At 36.8% G+C, this 20,760-nt stretch overlaps 1 protein-coding gene across 4 annotated transcripts in view; it reads left to right on the forward strand.

The window, feature by feature from the left end:
* Positions 1-20,760, forward strand: part of rho-5 (rhomboid-5) — a 169,540-nt gene that overhangs the window by 141,093 nt on the left and 7,687 nt on the right. For 3 of the 4 annotated variants that reach the window (XM_074089102.1, XM_074089098.1, XM_074089101.1), the window contains exons 5-11: positions 3,707-3,871; positions 11,935-12,148; positions 15,091-15,297; positions 16,086-16,106; positions 17,117-17,205; positions 18,043-18,298; positions 19,309-19,563. In XM_074089102.1, coding sequence (XP_073945203.1) covers positions 3,707-3,871; positions 11,935-12,148; positions 15,091-15,297; positions 16,086-16,106; positions 17,117-17,205; positions 18,043-18,298; positions 19,309-19,563 — 1,207 coding nt within the window. The remainder of the gene's footprint in view (positions 1-3,706; positions 3,872-11,934; positions 12,149-15,090; positions 15,298-16,085; positions 16,107-17,116; positions 17,206-18,042; positions 18,299-19,308; positions 19,564-20,760) is intronic. The other variant, XM_074089099.1, reaches the window with a different exon arrangement.

Raw genomic sequence — 20,760 nt, forward strand, 5'->3', positions numbered from 1 at the left:
TTAATCACTCAAATTTTAAATATACAAACTTACACACTACAGCATAGATCTATCTACAAATAACGTTTGTTAAGCCTGGAAAACAAACGTCCGAAGATAGAAAATGTCGTATTTATACGTCACAGTTATCAAAACTGCGCTGGCAAGATTTGGAGCAGTCACGTGATCATATTAGTACGTTTACTGGATACTAGATGGCGCCATCTACGCAAAGTCGCACATCTATGATTCAACGACAAAATTATTCGATAAGGCTGTTATGTATGACTTGAGAGAAGCCACGCGCATCCTAATAATATCGTTTAAAACGCCGCTAGAGGCGCTAGTGTATCGTGACGTCTTCGAAAATTCCAAATGTCTAATGTCACTGTTTGTAAGTAGACTAAAGGGATTAATTTCTAATTAGAATAATGTCGTGAATATTTTGCAATACCTGAGATGGCGAATATAGAGAGATTATAGTAAATATGAGTTAGGGGCCAATAAATGTCAGTGCTTTGAGATACCTAGTTCTGTCTCTTTTTTTGAATAAAACGAGAAATAATTTGGTATGTACGAGTATATAGGTAGGTACGGCATGGTTTTGAGGCAGGTGCTAAGTATTATTTAAATTTAAACTTTGTATTCACGACCTTAGTAACAAACTTTAACACCTAAACTGGTGAGCACAAAAACGATGGCTCTCATTCGACGTTAGCCATTAGACAAAGTTGTTCGTTCGTCAGCTCATCAAATAAGCGTAGACAAGCATATGCTATTAATCAAAACCATGCCATGAACCTCGTAAACAGATCGACTGAAACGTCAAAAACTACTTTAACTTCCGATTGTTTAAACCACGCCTTTGAAACTATCTTGACAGAGGTTATGAAGTGTTCCCCACGTACTGAGTAACTTAGCGCGGGCCCAAGTTTGCCGCGAAGTTTGGGCCATAATCGCGCTCAAGCCGGGCAACTCTGGTAATAACGCCATGTTGCGCTAACTTGACAGAATAATTAGCTCCTCGTTCCTTATAATTTATAAATACATCTACGTTATCTTTTACCGAACTGAGTTTTAGAAATGAGCTGCAAGTTTTTGATAATGCTGCGATTAACTTAATTTGGGCGCAGATTTCGGGGAAAATTAATTTGTAGCGAGTTTTACTGACATGATTCAATCGAGCTGTTACTTACACAATCATAATATACACCGCGAACTGGCTCGTAGGTGAATATATATATAGCGGCTGTAAACACGACTTCTATATCTGTAACATAGTAACTTATATGTACTCTGTGCATAGGTGGATATTAGCCAAATTAGCAACAGTGTTGCCCAAAGTGCCCGGGCCAAATCGTTATTCTTCCGTTTAACCGCAACGCTCAAGCGTGCTCAAGCGCATGAGATAATTATTTGACTTGCATCCCTCGAGAACTTATATGATTATCAATTTATCACTATCTATTATCTTTATCTATCACTTTGACATTTGCGTTTGCGTTACGAACACAAACTAGACAAAGTATAATTTCTAATAGGTATAACAAGTTTCTAACTCTACCTGAATATAGCTTTATTAACATTATTTTCATTTAAGGGTCTACCCGAGATTTTCATCGATTTTTGACAAGTTTTGAATCGTATCTCCTACTTTTGCACTACAGATAGAATTATAAGTCAAACGGCTATCGGTTCTCCGATCTTTTATCTCCATTTTTGTCTACCGGATTTTGAAAAAAAATGAATACTTAATTTTGTATGATTTTTTAAAACATTGTCTTAGAAAACACTTATTTTGTATCTCTATTGACGTGAAAGATCAAACATATACGAAATCTACATATTTGGGTTCGTCTTTGACATCTCTAAAAACTGGTCGAGGGTTTTCATTTGAAACTAATTAACACAAAAGTTATGGCCAGTAAACCAGTTTTTTGGCCTAAAATTGTTCAATTTTGATGCCAAATATCTTGAAGACAATTAATTTTGAAGTAAATATGGGATACGACATTGATTAAAGCCGTTGTTGTTAATATGATAAGCTACAAAAAACATTAGAAAACTAAGGAATTCAGATCGAAGGTCATTGGGGCAGGGATCACCTTAACAAAGGGTAATATGACGAGCGTATCGGCGTAGGCGTGAAAGATCAAATTAAACTGCGCGACACAGGACGCCTACATCTGGTCTTTAAGGGATCATTTTGGTTTATAATTACAGTGATACAATTTTATGTGTGTTGAAATATTATGGTTAATATTAAATATGATGCTTTTTGTTTATTTCCATTGGGATACTAACCCCTAAAAATGACATAGAATGAAGAAGACACTTAACTAATTTTACACATAGTTACGATTACGACTGCATGAGGTAGATTACTGTCCTCTGCAGCTCGGTGTAGGATATTTCACACCACCATCACTTGACATAATTATTTGTACGTGCTGTCATTCCTGTCGATTCCTGAAAGTAAAGTATGACAATACCTAACTGTGACGTCATTTGCTAGCCACCTCAATTGAACTAATTAATTGTTTCAAAGAAACTGAAAATCTAATTTTACGGTTAGCTATAACATCAGGTTTTTCAAGCCTGAAAAAAAGTATTTAATAAAAAGTTGTCTTGGAATTGTTGTCAACTTACACTATCTACACGAAGGCTGGCCAAATGCAGGCCCGCGAGCGAAGAAATGGTCCACCAAAGCATTTGAATTTGCCCTCAGACGCATTGTTCCGCCGGCCTTTCTTTTTTATTTAAAATTTTATTAGTTAAATACCTCTGAAAATAGTGGCCCGGCGCAGTCACATATAAAAAAAGCTCATTTATTAAGTCTATTGGGCAGCCTTATTCTAGACCGTAAAGAACTAATCTTCTCTCAAAATGAGATGAGGCCAGTGTCCTACTGTGGACCTATGGCGTGCATTGAGTGGGCAGCAGGGAAGGCAGCGCTAGTGCTGGTGGCGCGCTGCTGCAGTGCAAACACCAATTACTGCCTACCATGGAAACGATCCAATGCACGCCACGTATGTTTATATCAATCCAATTTATATAAAGTGTAAACAAACCGATTTTATCAAAATTCTTGTATTTTATAAACACCCAGGGGATCTTTTAACTGGACGTATAATCACTTTTTTGATTTCAATATTTGGTTGTTTTTTTAGAAAAATATGGCTCTGTCCATTGGAGGACAATTTTGCCAGTGTCAAAATTATATAAAACGAAATATGAGAGGTGACAGCGCGAATCCGATTTCAATATTTAATTTTCATTTGAGAAATCTTCGTCAAAATCTGACGTTATTTCTTGAATTAAACATGGGTATAATCTGTAGTAGCATAGACTGGCGTAGAGATGGTGGAAAATTTGACATTTTAAAAATCGATTAATGCTTGATTTAATAAGCGACTTTTATTTACCTTACGTTAAAATTAAAAAAAAGTTACTGATTTTGTAATTGAATAAACAGTCTTTAAAACTAAATCAAGAATTGTAAATAATAAAATAGACAAAAATACTTTGATCTATTCAATTAAAAAATTAATCGTTTTACTGAACAGATTAATGATTTTGCACTAGGTTCTAGGTTTTCACATCACTAAATGTCTATGGTCGGGTAAATGGCGTCTTTGTTTACACTTTTCATAAATTGGATTGACATAAACCTTATAATAGTTGAGATTACACTACAGCATCCATAACTGGTATACTTGTGTTCCAGTGCGCGATCCCCGCTCGGCAGCGGCGGCGTGGAGTACCGGCGGCCCGAGCGTAGCGTGTCTTGGGGCGCGGGCGGCGCGCGCATCCACACGCCCATGCTCGAGCCGCTGGCCGACAACTCCAACCGGCGGCAGTTCGGCATGGGCGTCGTCGGCAGATTCTTCAGGTGAGACCATTTTCTTTTCTTTTCTTCAGGAGGTCCATTGCTGAACAAATAACCTTAAGTTTTGGTTTCCTAGGATCAGCGGTGCCGTCATTGACACTGACACCGCTCTCTAGATAACGTTCTAGTGACGTTATTCACCACTTACTTATTACGGTTGCTTTAATGACGGCACCGCTTGTCCTAGGAAACCAAAGCTTTAAAACGCCACACTAAACATCAACTCAACACTTTCATCAATCGGTTATTGCAAGTTTGCAACTCTCACGATGTCGTCAGTCCGTGTAGTGGGAAGGCCTGCCAACGCTTCGTCTTCCGGTCATGGTCGTCCCTCGAGATTTTTTCTCGCTCATCGGTCATTCTACTCTTCGAGCGATATGGTCCGCCCATTGCCACTTCAACTTGCATATTCTTCTAGCTATGTCGGTGACTTTAGTTCTTCAGCGAATTGACGTATACGGATTCCATAGATCATAGATTACACTGTTTAAACGAAAATAGAGCTTTTAGTCAAGGAAAACGATCACATCGCCATCAAGCATCAAAAGACCTTATTATAAATTATTCGTATAAATTTACTACAATACTGGGTTTTTGGCTTCTCTTGATATAATCTCTTTTGGGATCTCAGAATATTGATCTGCGCAATGATGATTACTCACTTATTCTTCGATATTAATGACTTGACTTCGTGCAAAGTGTATAATTTATTCGCATGGTTTTTGTCGTGACATGCCGTGACATAATAATATTACTATAATTTTTGGGCATTTCTAAACGAAAATTAGAGAAACTATAGTACTATATTGTACAGTGTAGTATTGTGTGTATTGTATAGTATTGTATTGTATTGGTACGTATTATTCTTATTTTGTTTGCATATGCATATATTTGTATATAGTAGTGTATTTTTATGTTAGGATTCTTTTATAGATTTGTGTATTATATTATTTAAAGCAATGTATTGTAGCTTCCACTATCTATTTTAATTTTTAAACTCACTTTTTGTCTGTCCCCTACTGAATGCTCTGGTAAAGATCCCTAAAAGGGATAAGTTCGCCTTTATACATATATTTCATTGTTTGTCATTTGTGTTTGTTTACTTATTTTGTACAATAAAGAGTTTACATATACACATACATACTATAGTTCTGTCTGAATCTATAACATTTTATAATTATAACATTCGCAGAAATGTGAATTTTAATGAAATCTCTAGGTTGCCCACTACTACCAGTCAATTTCCAGACCTATCCGTCAAAACCTAGTTGGGAACTTTCGTATAATTGATTTAGATAGAAATTGCAAACTGTTTTCCAATACTTCCTAACTACTTGTTTTGGGCCAGTCTAAATTTCTGCTAGGTATTTCTACAGACTAAAAATATTAAGATTTTTATTTTAGATGCTTTTATTTTGTTTCAATAAGGTTATTTATCTGTTTTGGTTACGTACTGCTTTAATCATAAATAGCTAGGATTTAGAGGCTGCATTAATGCTAAAGTGAAACAATGTTTCGCTTCTATCAAAATTTAAACATGTTTTAGCATAATCACCATCTCTGAGTTGAGATTTTGAACTAGTTTTGCCCTGCTGCTAAAACTTTTGTGCAAGTACTTGGTGTATTTTAACGTCAATGTGCCGAACTATCCAGTTAAAGCATCCTAAATGTTATCGTCAAGCTCTCCGCCAATTTCTGAACTTTGACCCGAATGTTAAACATGAGCCACCACATAAATTATAAGCACATTCCAAATAAGAATGGATACTTATTGCGCTAACCGTTCGCAGTGTTAAACCCAGATTTTTAATCTGTTACAGGTTTGCTAGTTGAAAAGTACCTACTTGGTTTTGCGCAAAAATATGAACAATCCAAGCAGTCAGAACCCTTTTCGGCTTGGAATTTGTTCATTAAGTCTTAGGTACTTACGAAAAATTATATTTACTGACAAGTTGTAAAGAATTCTGTAGTTAAGTAGTTAATTTGCAAAATTGCGTAACGCATAACTGTGATTCGCATTAAATCAAACAATGTGAAGAGATGCACTCTTTTGTAGCTGGCAATAAAAACAGCGACTTGAAAATTGGTTTTTATTTTGTTTACAAGTGAATGAATTATGACGAGACAGTTTAATCACCCCTAAAAGCGAAAACTTGATATCTTGGTAATTAATTTAACTTATAACAAAGCTAAATTAGCCCTAAATTGGCAAACATAAATCACATATATTTTGAAATTCAATACTACAAATCAATTTGCGTGAATTATTTCCTCACAACCCTTGGGTCTACATGGTTTGCTGCTAAAACAGCGCCATTCATTTCATTACGCGCTTATTTTTAGGAAGCCCGCTTTGGGATTTATTATAGTACGAATAGGGTTGAAACTTGAAAGTAGAATTTATTTGTACGTATAAGTATACGTTAGTATATTTTCGGTCAACGTCAACGCCCTACCATTAAAACCCTTGTTTAAGGGACGTAATATATTTACAAACCTCACGTTAAAAAGTTAGACGGTGGCTTTAATGACTTCAAAAAGCAACGCAGTTGTTAAATCGTAACAAATGGTCTATAGCGTCTGTTTAATGTTTATCGCAAATACTTTTTCCAAGAAATATTGTGTGAATTACGAGAACAGTTTCTTTTCAATGCAGTTTTATTAAAAATTTAAATGTTTTAAAAGTCTCGTATTCAATATTTTTTTATTTTCTCTTTTTGTTAAAAATTAATACTTACAAGTGCTTTAAGTATTAGTTTACACTTATTTAACGATAACGAATACAACTGTGATTTTCCAATAGAATAAGTTTTGATTTGAATATTTTTTCTGCAAAAATATTGCAAGTATTTAGGTATTCCACCGTTTTCTTATATGTGTTTCCTGATAAATTCTGCAATGAATTTCCACTTAATAACAATTTTGTTTTGGAGGCCTCACCTGAAAAATCATTTCCAGTATTGCGTTCATTAGAGTCAGATGAGGAAGAGTTCAAGGAAATCGATGTAAGGGGCGATGTATCACGTTTACGTGTAGCGGTGACAGGTCGTTAAGGGAATAGCTATACAAATGACGTGCCGGGGCACTAAGCCGGCGTTACGAGGCACCCGGGGCCTCCCGTGCCAGTGACAAGTAATGACGGAAATGCGAGTGCGCGCTATACCTTCATGGGATCGATTGCGTATTAAAAAAAGGACCATGACAGAAGAAACAGCGCAGAAAATAACTTTGTACTGTATGTATTTACAGTACTTTCATTGTAGCATGGTGCGGGTGACAGCTGTCAATATCACAAGACTAGATAGTCAAAGTGTCGAAAGTTCGAAACTTGAGTCGATAAAACTAATAATTTAAAATCTTAATCATACCTAATTAATGTTCATTTATCCGATTATTAAGCTAGATTTAATGCGAATATTAGTGAAATTCTAGGTTGGAATATTATTTGCCACTTAAGTAAGGCCAAACGGAGTTTGCAAGAATATTCGTTACTTACCAATTAATAAGTACCGATATAACTCAAGATCCATTAGGTCCCATCACTAAACGAGTCTCTGGTGTTACGTTACACGCATATTAGGTTTCTTCACTTAATTGTGCTTTGAATTTAATTAATTGATTATAAAATCTGATACCGTAAACTCAGGTATATAATATGGTCCAAAATTAGACGTCGATAACTTTGAAATTGCAACAGGTGACATTTTTAACTGGATTTTGAGCTTGCAAGATTGATAATTAGAGGTAAATTAAGAAGCAGTGCTAATTATTTATAAAAATAACGAAAAACTTTTTTTTTATTGGACCATAGTTGTATTATAAGTTTTCAAGTTTACACCAGCTCGATTAGGACAATTATAATGTAAAGAATCTTTAGTTTGATGTAAGTAATGTATATCAATATAGGACATTTTAATTGTTAGATTGGTTTTTTGGAGTCTTTTGTATTTTTTATTTCAACTCCAAATTTGTTACTTTTACGGGTATCCCGTGAAACCATATCGAAAATACAAACTGAGACATGGATGCACAGAAAAACCAGAAAAAGAGACCAGCACTGGGAATCAAATCCAGGTCCTCAGAATTCCGTGCTGCGTGCATCCCAGTGCTGGTCTCTTTTTCTGGTTTTTCCGTGCATCCATGTCTCAGTTTATATTTTCAATATTGTAATGTGTTACGAGTTTATAATATTTTACTTCTCAGTCTTTTAATTGGTGAATTAACCATTGTAGAACACCAAAACTTAGTCCACAATCCAAGTCACACAGTAAGCAGGAATCAGCCCGGTACACAAGCCGAGTCGCAGATAAAGTAGATAACAGTCCAAAAAACAAGCCGAGTCACAGAGTACGCCGAAAATAACAATCCAGTATGCAAGAAAGTACAACGCGTCCGCATCGTACGAGAGATAGATGTTGACTGAACTTTGGCCGCCATGTAAACCTATCCGATGCGTATTTGTGACTCATTTCACTGACCAATTGCGTGCTTTCTCAGTTTTCTAGTACTAACTCGTTATCTTCAACAGGGTATATATAGGCTACTCTTTGATAAAACATGCCGTTTTCGAAAAAAAAAACTAAAACCTAAAATTTTGACATTGACCTCGAATAACTTTTTTTAACTCACATGGGATCAACAATTTGGCACTTTATTCGTAATGGTGTACCCAAGGTCTCTACCAAAATTTGGCTTTGACGGAATTTATGTAATTTGACTACTACTTTTATGGCTAAATTGTCCGGATTAAACAAGACATTTTGCTAATTTTAAAACGAAATCTGCATGCGAAGTATGCATGAATTTTTGATTTTGTAACATTCTGTGATTGTTTTAGTGACTAGCAGGTACAAAAGTTTTTTTATTAAAATGAGTCTCGGTCGTCGAAATATTTTCAAGGGAAAAGAACAACAAATATTTTTTCTTTAAAGAAAACATTAACCTCTCTTTATTGTAGTGACTCGCAGCAACGCCCGCTGTTAAGTATTCCAGAACCTGAGTCTAGAAAGTTACGAGTACTTCAATTCTCCGTGGAGTACAAAATGTAATAAGTATTTTAACTTTTTTCCAACGTGAAAAGCTCAATCTCTAGTGAATGCCGAAATTTATTTTGATAAATAAAAGTTCATTTTAGTTCGAGTTTGATTTAAATATGTCGCAACGTCACAAAGATAGAACGCAATAAAAAAAAAAATAGTGCCATACTAAAACCGTATTATTTACGCTGTACTTAGGTAATGAATGAAGTTAAACAGGTACACAGTGAAGTGCAAACATATTATGTATTAATTGGAACCATTCAAAAACATGTTACTTCCGCCTTATAACGTTGAAATAAGGGTCTGTGGTACATTTTTTTGAAGCGTTGTGCAGAATCATACTGTTCTAAATTTTATTCAAAATTACAAACAAAGAACTCGGTAAGTAAAAGAACGGTCTCCATTAAAATGGCGGTCGCTACTTTCTAAACATTACCCAGATCCTGTATTTACCCGGAAAATTCCGTGTAAAAGTGTGGTGTAATGGCTTTTGAATTAATAACTCCTGGACATGACATGATGCATGGCTGTATTTATGGTGAGCGTTGTTTATACCCTCGGCTCAGGGCTCTAAGTAATATTATTTATAACGACCATAAGTAATCTATTTTATGAATTTATCTTTGTTTAATCATAACGTTGTTATAGTTAATGTTTTAATCAGTGCACTACGGGATTCATTATAAAAGTTGTTTTAGGTGTTTATTCTTATACAAGTTTTACAATGAGGGTTTCCTGGCTAGATGGTGTTAGTGTCGTGAGGTCCATTTGACGTTAGTCTTGCTTAGGTATAGGTATAGGTATTAGCGGGCTGTTTTCCGCAACTCGACGTCTAAGTGCGCCTATTTTGCGTGATTAGGCTGTAGGCACTATTCATGCCAGCCTAGCTCCTGGAGGAAGCCTAGACCCTTGACGTTGCCGGCGACTTCCTGCAGTGACCCCGGTGATCCGAGGTGTAGTGCCCTGTAGTTCGCCACACCAGAGCATTCCAGAAGGATGTGAGTGGCTGTCTCTTCTGCCTCCATGCATGCTCTGCACAGGGGGCTGTCTGTAACACCTAGATTATGTAAGTGCTTGTTTAGGAAAGCGTGACCAGTAAGAGCACCGACCAGCAGTCGGAGTTGATCCCACCTAAGTCCGCGAAGCTTGCGGGACAATCCGTTAGTCTTGCTTGCGATTGGTTCATTTAGTTATTTACCCAATCGCAAACGTGACAAAAATGCCAAAGTTGGTAAACGAACCTCACAAATACCTCTAACCAGTTACAGAAACTCTTGTTAGATATACATAGTATTTATTTATCATTAGTATTGTGAGATTGACGGGCAGACCATCTTAATGACTATTGCATAAGACCAGAGGCCGTATTGCCTAACGCAGGGTTTCTCAAACTTATGGCTACCACGTACCCCTGTTAAAGTTTCTAGATGTTCAAGAAAGTTAAAATGGAGAAACTATTGAGACCACGTAAACCTTGTCGCGCCGTACCCCACTTTGCCTAACGTTTCTGGCGCTCGCGATCGCAATCAAATGACAGTTTTTATATGCGAAATCTGTCATTTAATTGCGATCGCAATGTCAGAAACGTTAGACAATACGGCATCAGAGGCCTCATTGTCTAAGACACTTAGAATCAATCGTTTTCACCACTTTTTTCTGTAACACGATATAATTGACGGCCACAGATCAAATGTCTTAAAAAGCAAATAAGTTTATTGTTAAAAAAAACATTTTTAATACAAGCTTATTTGCAAACTACTTTTTATTGACTGTAGGTACGTGAATTGTCATCCAAACTACATTTCCGTGTAAGTTGTAAGTTTCAAGTCGACGCCATAAAGCCGTTGAGGAGTTCCGTTCTGCAGAGACGATCCTGCCTGAACCACCAGGATGGCACTGCCAGATCAATGCATTGTCACCAGATTTACATAAGTGCCAAATTTCAGTTCAAACCGGCCACTGGAGGAAGTGGTTCAAATTAAACTTGCAAGATTTGACCCAAATAAATAAATAAAAAAACAGCCAAGAGCGTGTCGTACATGCCCAGGTTCCGTAGCCATTACGAAAAAATCAAATAATATTTTTCTAAGGATTTCGTATTGTGTACTGAATCTTCCAAGTTTAGGTATATTTTATACCTTAGGCTGCTATTTACTCTTAAACTACTAATAATGCTCAAGCGATCTTAGCCACTATAATTTTCCTTGTAAATTTGATATATTTACTACCATTCTGAATTTTTTCAAACTTTTCCACCCAACAGTTTCGATCGCTCGATTTCAATTAAAATTTGCACTTTAAAGTTGAATATTTCCCAAAAAAATCACTAATTATAAAAATTGTCTTACCTTACAATATAGGGTTAGTAGAGAAAAAAAAAACACCCCCACTATACGTCTATGGGAGGTACCGTAAAAATTTTTTTTTACTTTTTTTATTGTACAACTGTCGGCGTGACTGATATATATATTCATGTCAAATTACAGCTTTCTAGTACTGACGGTCTCTGAGCTTACCCGCGGACAGACAGACGGACAGACATAGCGAAACTATTAGGGTTCCTAGTTGACTACGGAACCCTAAAAAGAGGGCAAGTTAAATAAAGTTGTGGCGCGCCATGGAAGAGGCCTATGTCCAGCCAGTGGACTGCTGTAGGCTGATGATGATTGTAAAAACAAGATGACTTTACGTTAGTGGGTGGATTGAATGAGGGCTGATTCGATTAATTGATTATCAGTATAAAATGTCGAGCGTTCATGACATTATTCATTTTATGTGTACCCATTTAGAACCTTCAATAGGTATCTAATAACCCTCCTTCGGGCGGTCGGGTAAAAAAGAGAAACACGGAAAAGTACATGTGTTTCCTTTCATAATGTTACATCTAAGAGGTTCCTACTACTGTGACTGTAATCTATCACTAGCTCCTCTGAGATCCCGCCTCTCACAAGTGACCCCGTGGAATACGGGCTGAAAAGTGCCCAATAACAACCCAACACATTAATTTCTTTACCTTATTTATTCCAGGCGGTCTCTACGGAAGTCGGTGACACACCAAGACGAGGTGGCTCGTCAGTTGGACGAGCTGACAGACTACCGACCTTACTTCACGTGGTGGGTGAGCACGGTGCAGACGCTGGTGCTGCTCCTCTCGCTGCTCTGCTACGGCTTTGGACCCGTCGGTTTTGGAAGACATACGCATTCTGGACAAGTGCTGGTCAAGAGCTTGAGCTTACAACAGGTAAGAATAAGACAAGGAAGCGCTGTCGAAATTTTTAAAATTTTACAACTTTTTGTATAATTCCTTCATGAACTGAATCATTTGAAGCTTTTCTTGCCATACCGCCATGTTTTACAATTTTCGTGTCGGGTACGCAGTTAAGTTTAGTTGGCGAAATTACCCTGCAGTATTATTAGTATTATGAACTAACCAACCATTTTAACTAAATTACTCTTACGTATTTCAGTTTGTGATAGTTTTAAGAAAATAAATTATCTTTAGGGGCTGTTGCACCATCCATTGATTAGCGTTAACTGGCGGTTAGGTGTGATGCCGTCTCTATTTGTTTTGTTCTAATAGACGGAGACGGCATCACATTTAACCGTCGGCTAACGCTAATCAATGGATGGTGAAACAGCCCCTTAAAGAAGTAAATCAGTAAATTTACTATACAATACATTATAGTTACCTACCGCATAACGTAACTTATTTAATCTAACTAAAATGGTAAAATCACCACAACCAATAAAAGTAGCCAATCACTCCCTCGTCACCAATGAATGAAATCTTCTCAGATTTTTCTTGTAAGTGATTTTTTGTAGGTATGTATTTTCTAAATAATTAGCACCCAATCGAATTGTTTTTTCAACTACCTTTCTATTGTTTGAGATATTCTAGATAATAGTGTCTACTGGAGACTACAAAAATGTGCCATTCTATTTTAGAACAAATCAATACCGTCGTGGAAATCTGCCGCATAATTCATTTTAGGAAAGAACAGCACACTTTTGTCAATCAATGTTTCATTCATTTTTGTTTTTTTCCATTGGCAAGTCTATTTATATCTTAGCGCAATGCAATTCAATATCCCTACGAGCTCGAATATTTTATCGCAAAAAAATAAATTCACTGGGCTTAATACATAACAATATAATACTCATTCAACAAGTTTGATGTAGTCCTTGGCTGGAAAGGGTAAGGAGGGAGTAGAAATCAATGGCGCGAATTGGTTCTCGATGCTCGACAGGTCCATAACGATGATTGGTCTAGGTTGCTGTAAAATTAGCGTCACTCTAATATCCCACTCCGTTATTTAGATTGCATAGTCATGTAACTGTTGCATCGCTTTACACTGATGTTATGAAACAAAAAAATCTGGGTATTGTTTGAGTCAAAGTTGCAAAGCTACTTTTCACTCATTGTAAGAGTTTTGCAAAACCGTTACAATCCCTTACAGTCCCATCCCCGAGGAGAAGTAACGCGAGCCAACTCCCAAATTCGGTTTCTTTGTTACGTCCTGTTTAATAAGCTTAAATGACGCAAAGCTTTTAGACAACACGCTCCCACAGATTTAATGTCTGAGGCGGCGCTTAGAGCACAATGTACAATATTTTCTTAGGGGATTTATTACCGCCTCCTTTGTAGTAAGTTAAGTAACTTCATATTAGTGTATAGTTGTATTTTGATCAGAATTTCTAAAATTGTTTCATCTACGTAAATTGAATTAACTAGCCACGGTTTACAAAGGGACTGAAAGGAATTTTATCGCATCAAAAATTTTTTAGTAACCTAGGTACTTTGGCTATTATTTTTTTGAGACATATAAAGGAATAGATAAAACAACCTTTTCGTATCAGAATTTTTCTAGAATAAGGAAATATTTATCCTTTACCTTTGTGAATATGTCAATCATCTTTGAATTATTTGTTAAATTTTGTACATACATTTATAAACCCAATAAACAAAATTTTACGTCTCTTCTAACTTTCTACATTGTCCAGCAAAATAAGCGATCTTCGGAGAAGCAACATTAAACGAAAATGCTTAACAGAAGCTTAGCCACCACGACTAACAAAGCCCATGAATATAACATAAAACACAATGATAATATGACCTCATTCGCAAAACTATGTAAAGTCAAGTACATTCGTAATGCGAAATTAGCAGGTGAAAGACACGAGAGGGCGCAACGAACGATACAAAGTAAGGGTATTAAGCCAACCCCGGTATATAGGTCACACAGGCTTTGTCAGACATCCCTTTGTCTTAGTTTTTACCGCTTAACAATCTTTTGGATTGCAGCGGATAGGGCTGGGCTTAATGTAATAAACGATCATAACGGCAGATATTTCTCGTTCCGTGTAGACAAAAATAGTGATCGAATTTTCATAATGAAATGTAGGTCAATTGTGAATAATATAACCAAATTAAGTTATTGTCAGGCAGATTCGGGGTGGATTCCTATTAGGTGGGGCATGCAATAACATTAACTGTTTGGATTATGTAGAATAATTTGATTAATCAAAACCGAAGATAGGGCGATATATTATTATGTTCGCATAAAAAGTTTTTTTACACATATTACACGGTATTAAGGTGTGCCGAAATGAACACACGAGTACTCGCGCATCACATTTGACTATGTTTCGTAAAATTAAACATTAATGAAAAGTAACGTAATATATTTTATTTTCTAAATGCCACATTAAAAGTTCTCGATAAGCTATGCTTTCTGTCGCTAAAATTTTAATAAGTATGGATTATAGTAGATTAAAAAGAACCCGTCGACACTTAGGTACGGTATGATTGTTGTCTCCACAGTTTCTGGGATAAAACTTACCTACCTAGTACCTACTATGTTCCACATATTTTTTTTGGATTGAGTCGTCTTAAAAGCCAAAGACTTGCTTTTATATATTTGATTTTAGTTTTAAATTTTATATGAGGTGCTAAGTTCCGCATATTTAGCCATAGCTTCGCATATTTGTGTACCAACGGCCATTTAGAGGACTTTATGAATTTACTATGGACAAAAGCGTTCGGTTAATGTGGAGCAATCATGACCAAGCGTTTCAAATTCAATAAGTAATTTGTAGTTAGTTGCGTATATGTGTCTTTTATGAGAGTGAATAAATGCCTTCTTTCTTTGTTATTTAAAAACTTCGTTTCATCTTGAATTTCAGGTGGAATGGGAAGAACCAGCGTCATTCTGGCTGGGTCCGCGGGCCGCCGATCTAATACATTTAGGGGCAAAGTTCGCGCCCTGCATGCGAAGGGACGCGAGGATAGCCCGGGCGATAGCGGCGTCCGCGCGAAGGGAGAGAGACACGGCTTGCTGCATACGAAATGACGACTCCGGATGTGTGCAGTCATCGAAAGCGGATTGTTCGGTGAGTAAGGAGATTAAAACCTCGCGTACGTATCACGGCGATATTATATTGCTGGAATTACCTCGAAGTTTGGGCCACATTGCAGCGGAACACGAGTCCTGCCGTCGGCGACGGACAAAGTTAGGTCGCGTCGTTTTTGTGATAAGTTCCGGGAGTGGTATTTAATTAAGAAGTGAGAATAGTGAAAACTTAAAATATTACAAGAATATTAAGAAATCCAGGACGTTTTTTGAAGATCGGCTGCACACAGGGCTTTTAAGCATGTAATTCCCAATAACGATGGTTAATTAAACACAGTGTTAGTTCAAGACTTCAATAATAAACAGCTCTTGAAAGTATTGTATGAAAAATAAAAAATAACAAAAGAATGTTTCCTTTAAGTAAAATGAGCTAAGTCAAGGATTTAAGAGAGTCTCCCTCCAGGGTCCATAAATCTTTTCTACCCTGTAGGTAGGTATAGCACACACCACCAGAATGACAAAGAACTGGGTTCGATCCCCAGCCCCTTCTTGACTTTTCTGTTGTTTTCTGTGTGTTTACATCTTTGTCTACTGTTTTCAGTTTCCACTGAAACTAAAAAAAAAACATTGAACAATGTTATAGTTGATTATTTTTACTTCTAGCATTAACTTGGTTCGTAGTTTGGGTCAACATAAAACTTGAACCAGTGTTGATACTTAAACTCACGTGCAGTTTAATAACATGGTTATATTTTTTCTAATCATGTCATATTTTAAAGAATTGACCAATTCATTTAATTTAATTCCTTTGTTCACGCTTAACTTCAGATAAGAGGATTAATACCAAAGGTAAGTAAATATTTTTAAGAACAATACCAATTACTTAGGTAGCTACAATTAAGGAGAATTTATAGCAGCTGGGAAAGTATTCAGAATAAAGCATACAATTATGACTTATGACATAAGTTGGTAAAGGTCTCATCACATCTATCGACGCGGAATCAGCTTAAGCTGACCTATAAACCCTTTATGTCCACGCAATAAGAGTGAAAAAGACGTCTTCCAGTCGGTAAACGTCGTTTCGCGTCGGCCGAGCCGATCGACGTCATTTTCGTACTTATTGCGTGGATATAAAGAGTTTTTTGATCGGCTAAAGCCAATTCGGCGTCGATAGGTTTGGGGAGACCGTAACCTAACGCGTGTTTTCATCTCTCCCGTCTCCCGTCTCTCCCGAAATTATGAAAGACAGGTAATGATCACATTGGTCATAAGAAATGTTTAGTTGAAAACGCGTTTCGCATTGTTTTGTGAGGTTTTCAACCGACTTCAATAAAAAAGGAGGTTCCCAATTTGTCTGTATGTTTTTGGCAAAAGTATTGTAGATGTGTACTGTATGTATAAGTTGATACTACGTTTCGTAAGAAAAATGGTAAATAAAATATAAAGATTATATCAAATAAACTCCCGTGCTAAGGTGCTTTTATGCAATCAATATAATTGTGAAAGGCACCCACCTGCTCATCATATACATGGCGAGACTTTACAATTGTTATCTATTCTACCCATCACGTAACGCATCAGTATTTTTTTTCCTAAAACTGGATTGCGTATATAGTTAAATAGGTATGCATTTTTTACTGATTCCGAAATTCCGAATACACTTTAACTCAAATTCGATCCAAAATATCAGTTGTGTTTTTTTCCATATGACATAGAATCAGTGCCTACCTACGCTCTACCTGTATTATGCCTAATAATGTGCTACGTTTTAACAAAAATAAAGCTTCAATTTAAAGCACTTACATTTTAACAACAAAATATGTAATTTGTTAAATTTTGCTATTATTGATGACTTTCAGAATACGATATCGACGTGGAAGAAATGGTCCTCAGGAGAATCCGGTCCTGGAGGACGGATATCGGGCTCTGTTTGCGGATTAGACCCCAAGTAAGTAATAACTTCTCTTTCTTACTAAAACTAAATCATTAACTTTAGAACGTTTCCAAAAAGACGTACACCTATTTCTTCATTACGTACGAAGGTAATAACCTTCAAGATATTGATCTTTATTGCTGAACTAAGAGACATAAAGACATTTATTTTAGTTGTCAACATTGAATACCCTCCCTCAGACTACGTAGTTGGATAATTGTAAAAAAAATATACGTTAATCAGCGTGTAATCACCATACGATAAGGATAAGTAAATAAATGGAATCAGAAAGCAAAATGAGAAATTTGCGTTTGCTCAGTATAAAAAGTAGCCTATGTTATTTTAGGATTGGATAGAACTCCAATGTTGAAAGAAATTTTAGAATCAGACACAGAAAATAAATTAAAAAAATAGTTATCGTATGCATCAATATTCATAACACACTGGAACGGGCGGGCAAAACGCTCGTGAGCCAGACCCAATTATGTACAGCAACAGTAAAGCGGCAATTACACTGAGTCGTTCGGCGCATGCTGCATGCGGCGACCGCAAAAGTGTAAAGAACACAGTAGTCGGCCGCATTCGGCGAGCGACAGCTGCCACCGCCTTAATATGGCCGCCGCAGTAGACGGACAGACTAATGTAAAGGCGACAGTCGTTCGCCGAAGTAGTTTGAAACAAATTCGACGACCGCATTAGGTGAATGACGCAGTGTAATTGCCGCTTTTACTACATACATCACAATCACAAATATCGCTTTTCCTCTGTCATCTTTTCTACACTACGTTGGACACAGAGTCCTTGGAATCCCAAATAATCAGAATTACACCTGCCACATTAATTACATTCCAGATTTTGCGAAGCCCCCCGTTCAATAGCCCCCCACGAATGGCCCGACGACATTACAAAATGGCCGATATGCCGCAAGTCAGTGATTGACGGTTCCGCCGCGGCCGGCCGCGCGGGTCACGCTGCCGAACACATGGCTTGCGAGGTTATCGGCCACCCGTGCTGTATAGGAGTCCATGGCCAATGTGTTATAACAACTAGAGAACACTGTGACTTTGTTAAGGGTTACTTCCATGAGGAGGCGTCGTTGTGTTCACAAGTAAGAGAATTTATACCTTTATACTTATAAGCTTTCAGGTACTTCCGGAGTCGGTGGGTGGGTGTGTAATTTTATTACTACAAGTGAAATTTGACTAACTTCCATTTGTTGGATTGACTTGAAATTTACTAGGTCGTGATGTGGCAATGCCAATACAGTGATCAAAAACCAATCAGCAAAAAAAGTTCTATCAAAACTTTATTTTTAAGTCAAGGGAAATCGCTTTACAAAAAATAGTAGATTGTACATCAAGAGCATAAAACGAGCCGGTACGGCGAGGGTGGATAGATACGTCGAGGGAAAATTGGGTTTAATGCTCGAGTTTTACACTCTGCTTTTCACTTAAATAGATTGCGAGGAAATGAAATAGCAACAGTGGAAACAATTGTTCAGTTTCTATGTACCTTTTATTTTTTATGCATTAATATATTATTATATATTACCAACTGCTTACCTTGGCCTTGGACGAAGATTTTACTTTATGCACTAGAGCATAAAACGTCATTTTATGTCGCCTAGATCCAGCGTAAAAAACAAACTTTACGAGCATGAGAAGTTAAAAATACTTTTTACTTTGGCGACATTTCAGTGTCTCTAATAGTTTAGTTGAATTTTTTGGGTGTACACCAGACCTTTGATTTTTGTATCAGAAAACGCTTATAACAATTTATATCAAGACCAATTGGATATTTCTAATAGTTGTGGGAATGTACAAAAAAAAATACAAAATAGTTTTTAGAAACGAACTATTCATCAGACCCCAAACTAGGCTGAGCCTATAACTTGGGTGTTTGCGAGAGCCAGCTGGACGCTATCAGCTATTACGATACAATTATAATAGCGCCAAAACGTGCATACGAAATAAAAAAAAACCTACTATGTAAGCAAACAATCAATTGTTTCTTTAGCTAGAGTTCCATGTTTGGGAAATTTAGGTATGATTATTTTGAAAATATAGGTCAGTATTATGGTAATGCTTAGTTTTTAAAGTTGGTAATTGGTGATTTCAGGTGTCCTGCCTTGACGACGTCTGCGGCATGCTTCCATTCATGCGGCGGCGACGGCCGGACCAGCTCTACCGGGCGTGGACGTCGCTCTTCGTGCACGCCGGCCTGCTGCATCTCGCAGCCTCGCTGGCGCTCCAGTGGCTCTTCATGCGGGACCTGGAGAAAATGGCGGGGCCAGTTAGGATAGCTGTAGTGTACTTAGGGAGCGGCGTCGCCGGCAACATGGCGTCGGCCATCTTCGAGCCATATAGAGCTGAGGTAAGAATCTGATGCTAGTACTTAATCTTGGGCTAAGCGTTGGGTTGATAGAAATATACTGGGCGGGAAAAAAGCCCGGCCCTCGAATGTATGCAGTAATAGGTAGTTTTGTATGTAGTGGGAATTTTGTGCAGCTGAGTATACGCGTACATGTGTTAATTAAATAACTTTAAATCAATAAGTAGTTTGCTCATATTAGAATATATTTTTTTAATATTGTTTTTCCGCTTCGTTTAATATTTTTTAATTTACTTTTCTAAATCCTCGTTGCTTACAATCAACACATTTCTTAAAACTTACAGCTTCTTTTTAAAACAAAAATATACGTTATAAACAATTTCCCGTTATTGCCTATTTACAGAAATACCCTGTTTCAGTTGACTCCCCATAGAAATCAATTTTTGAAAAATATACTAAATAAATAAGTAAGTGGTAGTTTTAACTGCTCTATATAAATCAATGAAAACACAACAAGTGCACTCTTCGCGTAATGGATTGCTACTAAGTCAAAAAGACAATTGTCATTTCCTACTACACGAATCCTTCCGATTTCCCCCGAAACCCGAAGGTTTTTTTAAGAGCTCACGGATTGTACTGTAGTAAGTTAGATTATTCCTTAAGTGACCCTAGAAAAGCAAAAATAATGTATTAAAAAACCGGCCAAGAGCGTGTCAGACACGCCCAAGATAGAGTTCCGTAGCCATTACGAAAAAATTAAGTAATATTTTTCTAAAGATTTCGTATTTTATACGGAATCTTCCAAGTTTAGGTATATTTTATACCTGAGGCTGCTATTTACTCTTAAACTTCTATTAATTCTCAAGCAAACTTAGCCGTTATAGTTTTCCTTGAAAGTTTGATATACTTACTACCATCCTGAATTTTTTCAAATTTTTCCACCCACCGGTTTAGATTTTAGAGGGGGGGACGCTCAATTTTAATGAAAATTTGCACTTTAAAGTTGAATATTTCGCAAACAAATCACTGAATCCAAAAATCGTCTTAGTAAACCCCTAATGGTTTTAAAATACCTATCCAACGATACCCCACACCACACTATAGGAGGTACCCTAAAAAATGTTTAATTTTTATTTTTAATTGTACCATTTTGTTGGATTAGTTTACATATATATTAGTGCAAAATTACAGCTTTCCAGCATTGATAGTCCCTGAGCAAAGCCGCGGACGGACAGACAG

Source organism: Choristoneura fumiferana, chromosome 6 (assembly GCF_025370935.1).
Source record: "Choristoneura fumiferana chromosome 6, NRCan_CFum_1, whole genome shotgun sequence".
NCBI classification, from domain to species: domain Eukaryota; kingdom Metazoa; phylum Arthropoda; class Insecta; order Lepidoptera; family Tortricidae; genus Choristoneura; species Choristoneura fumiferana.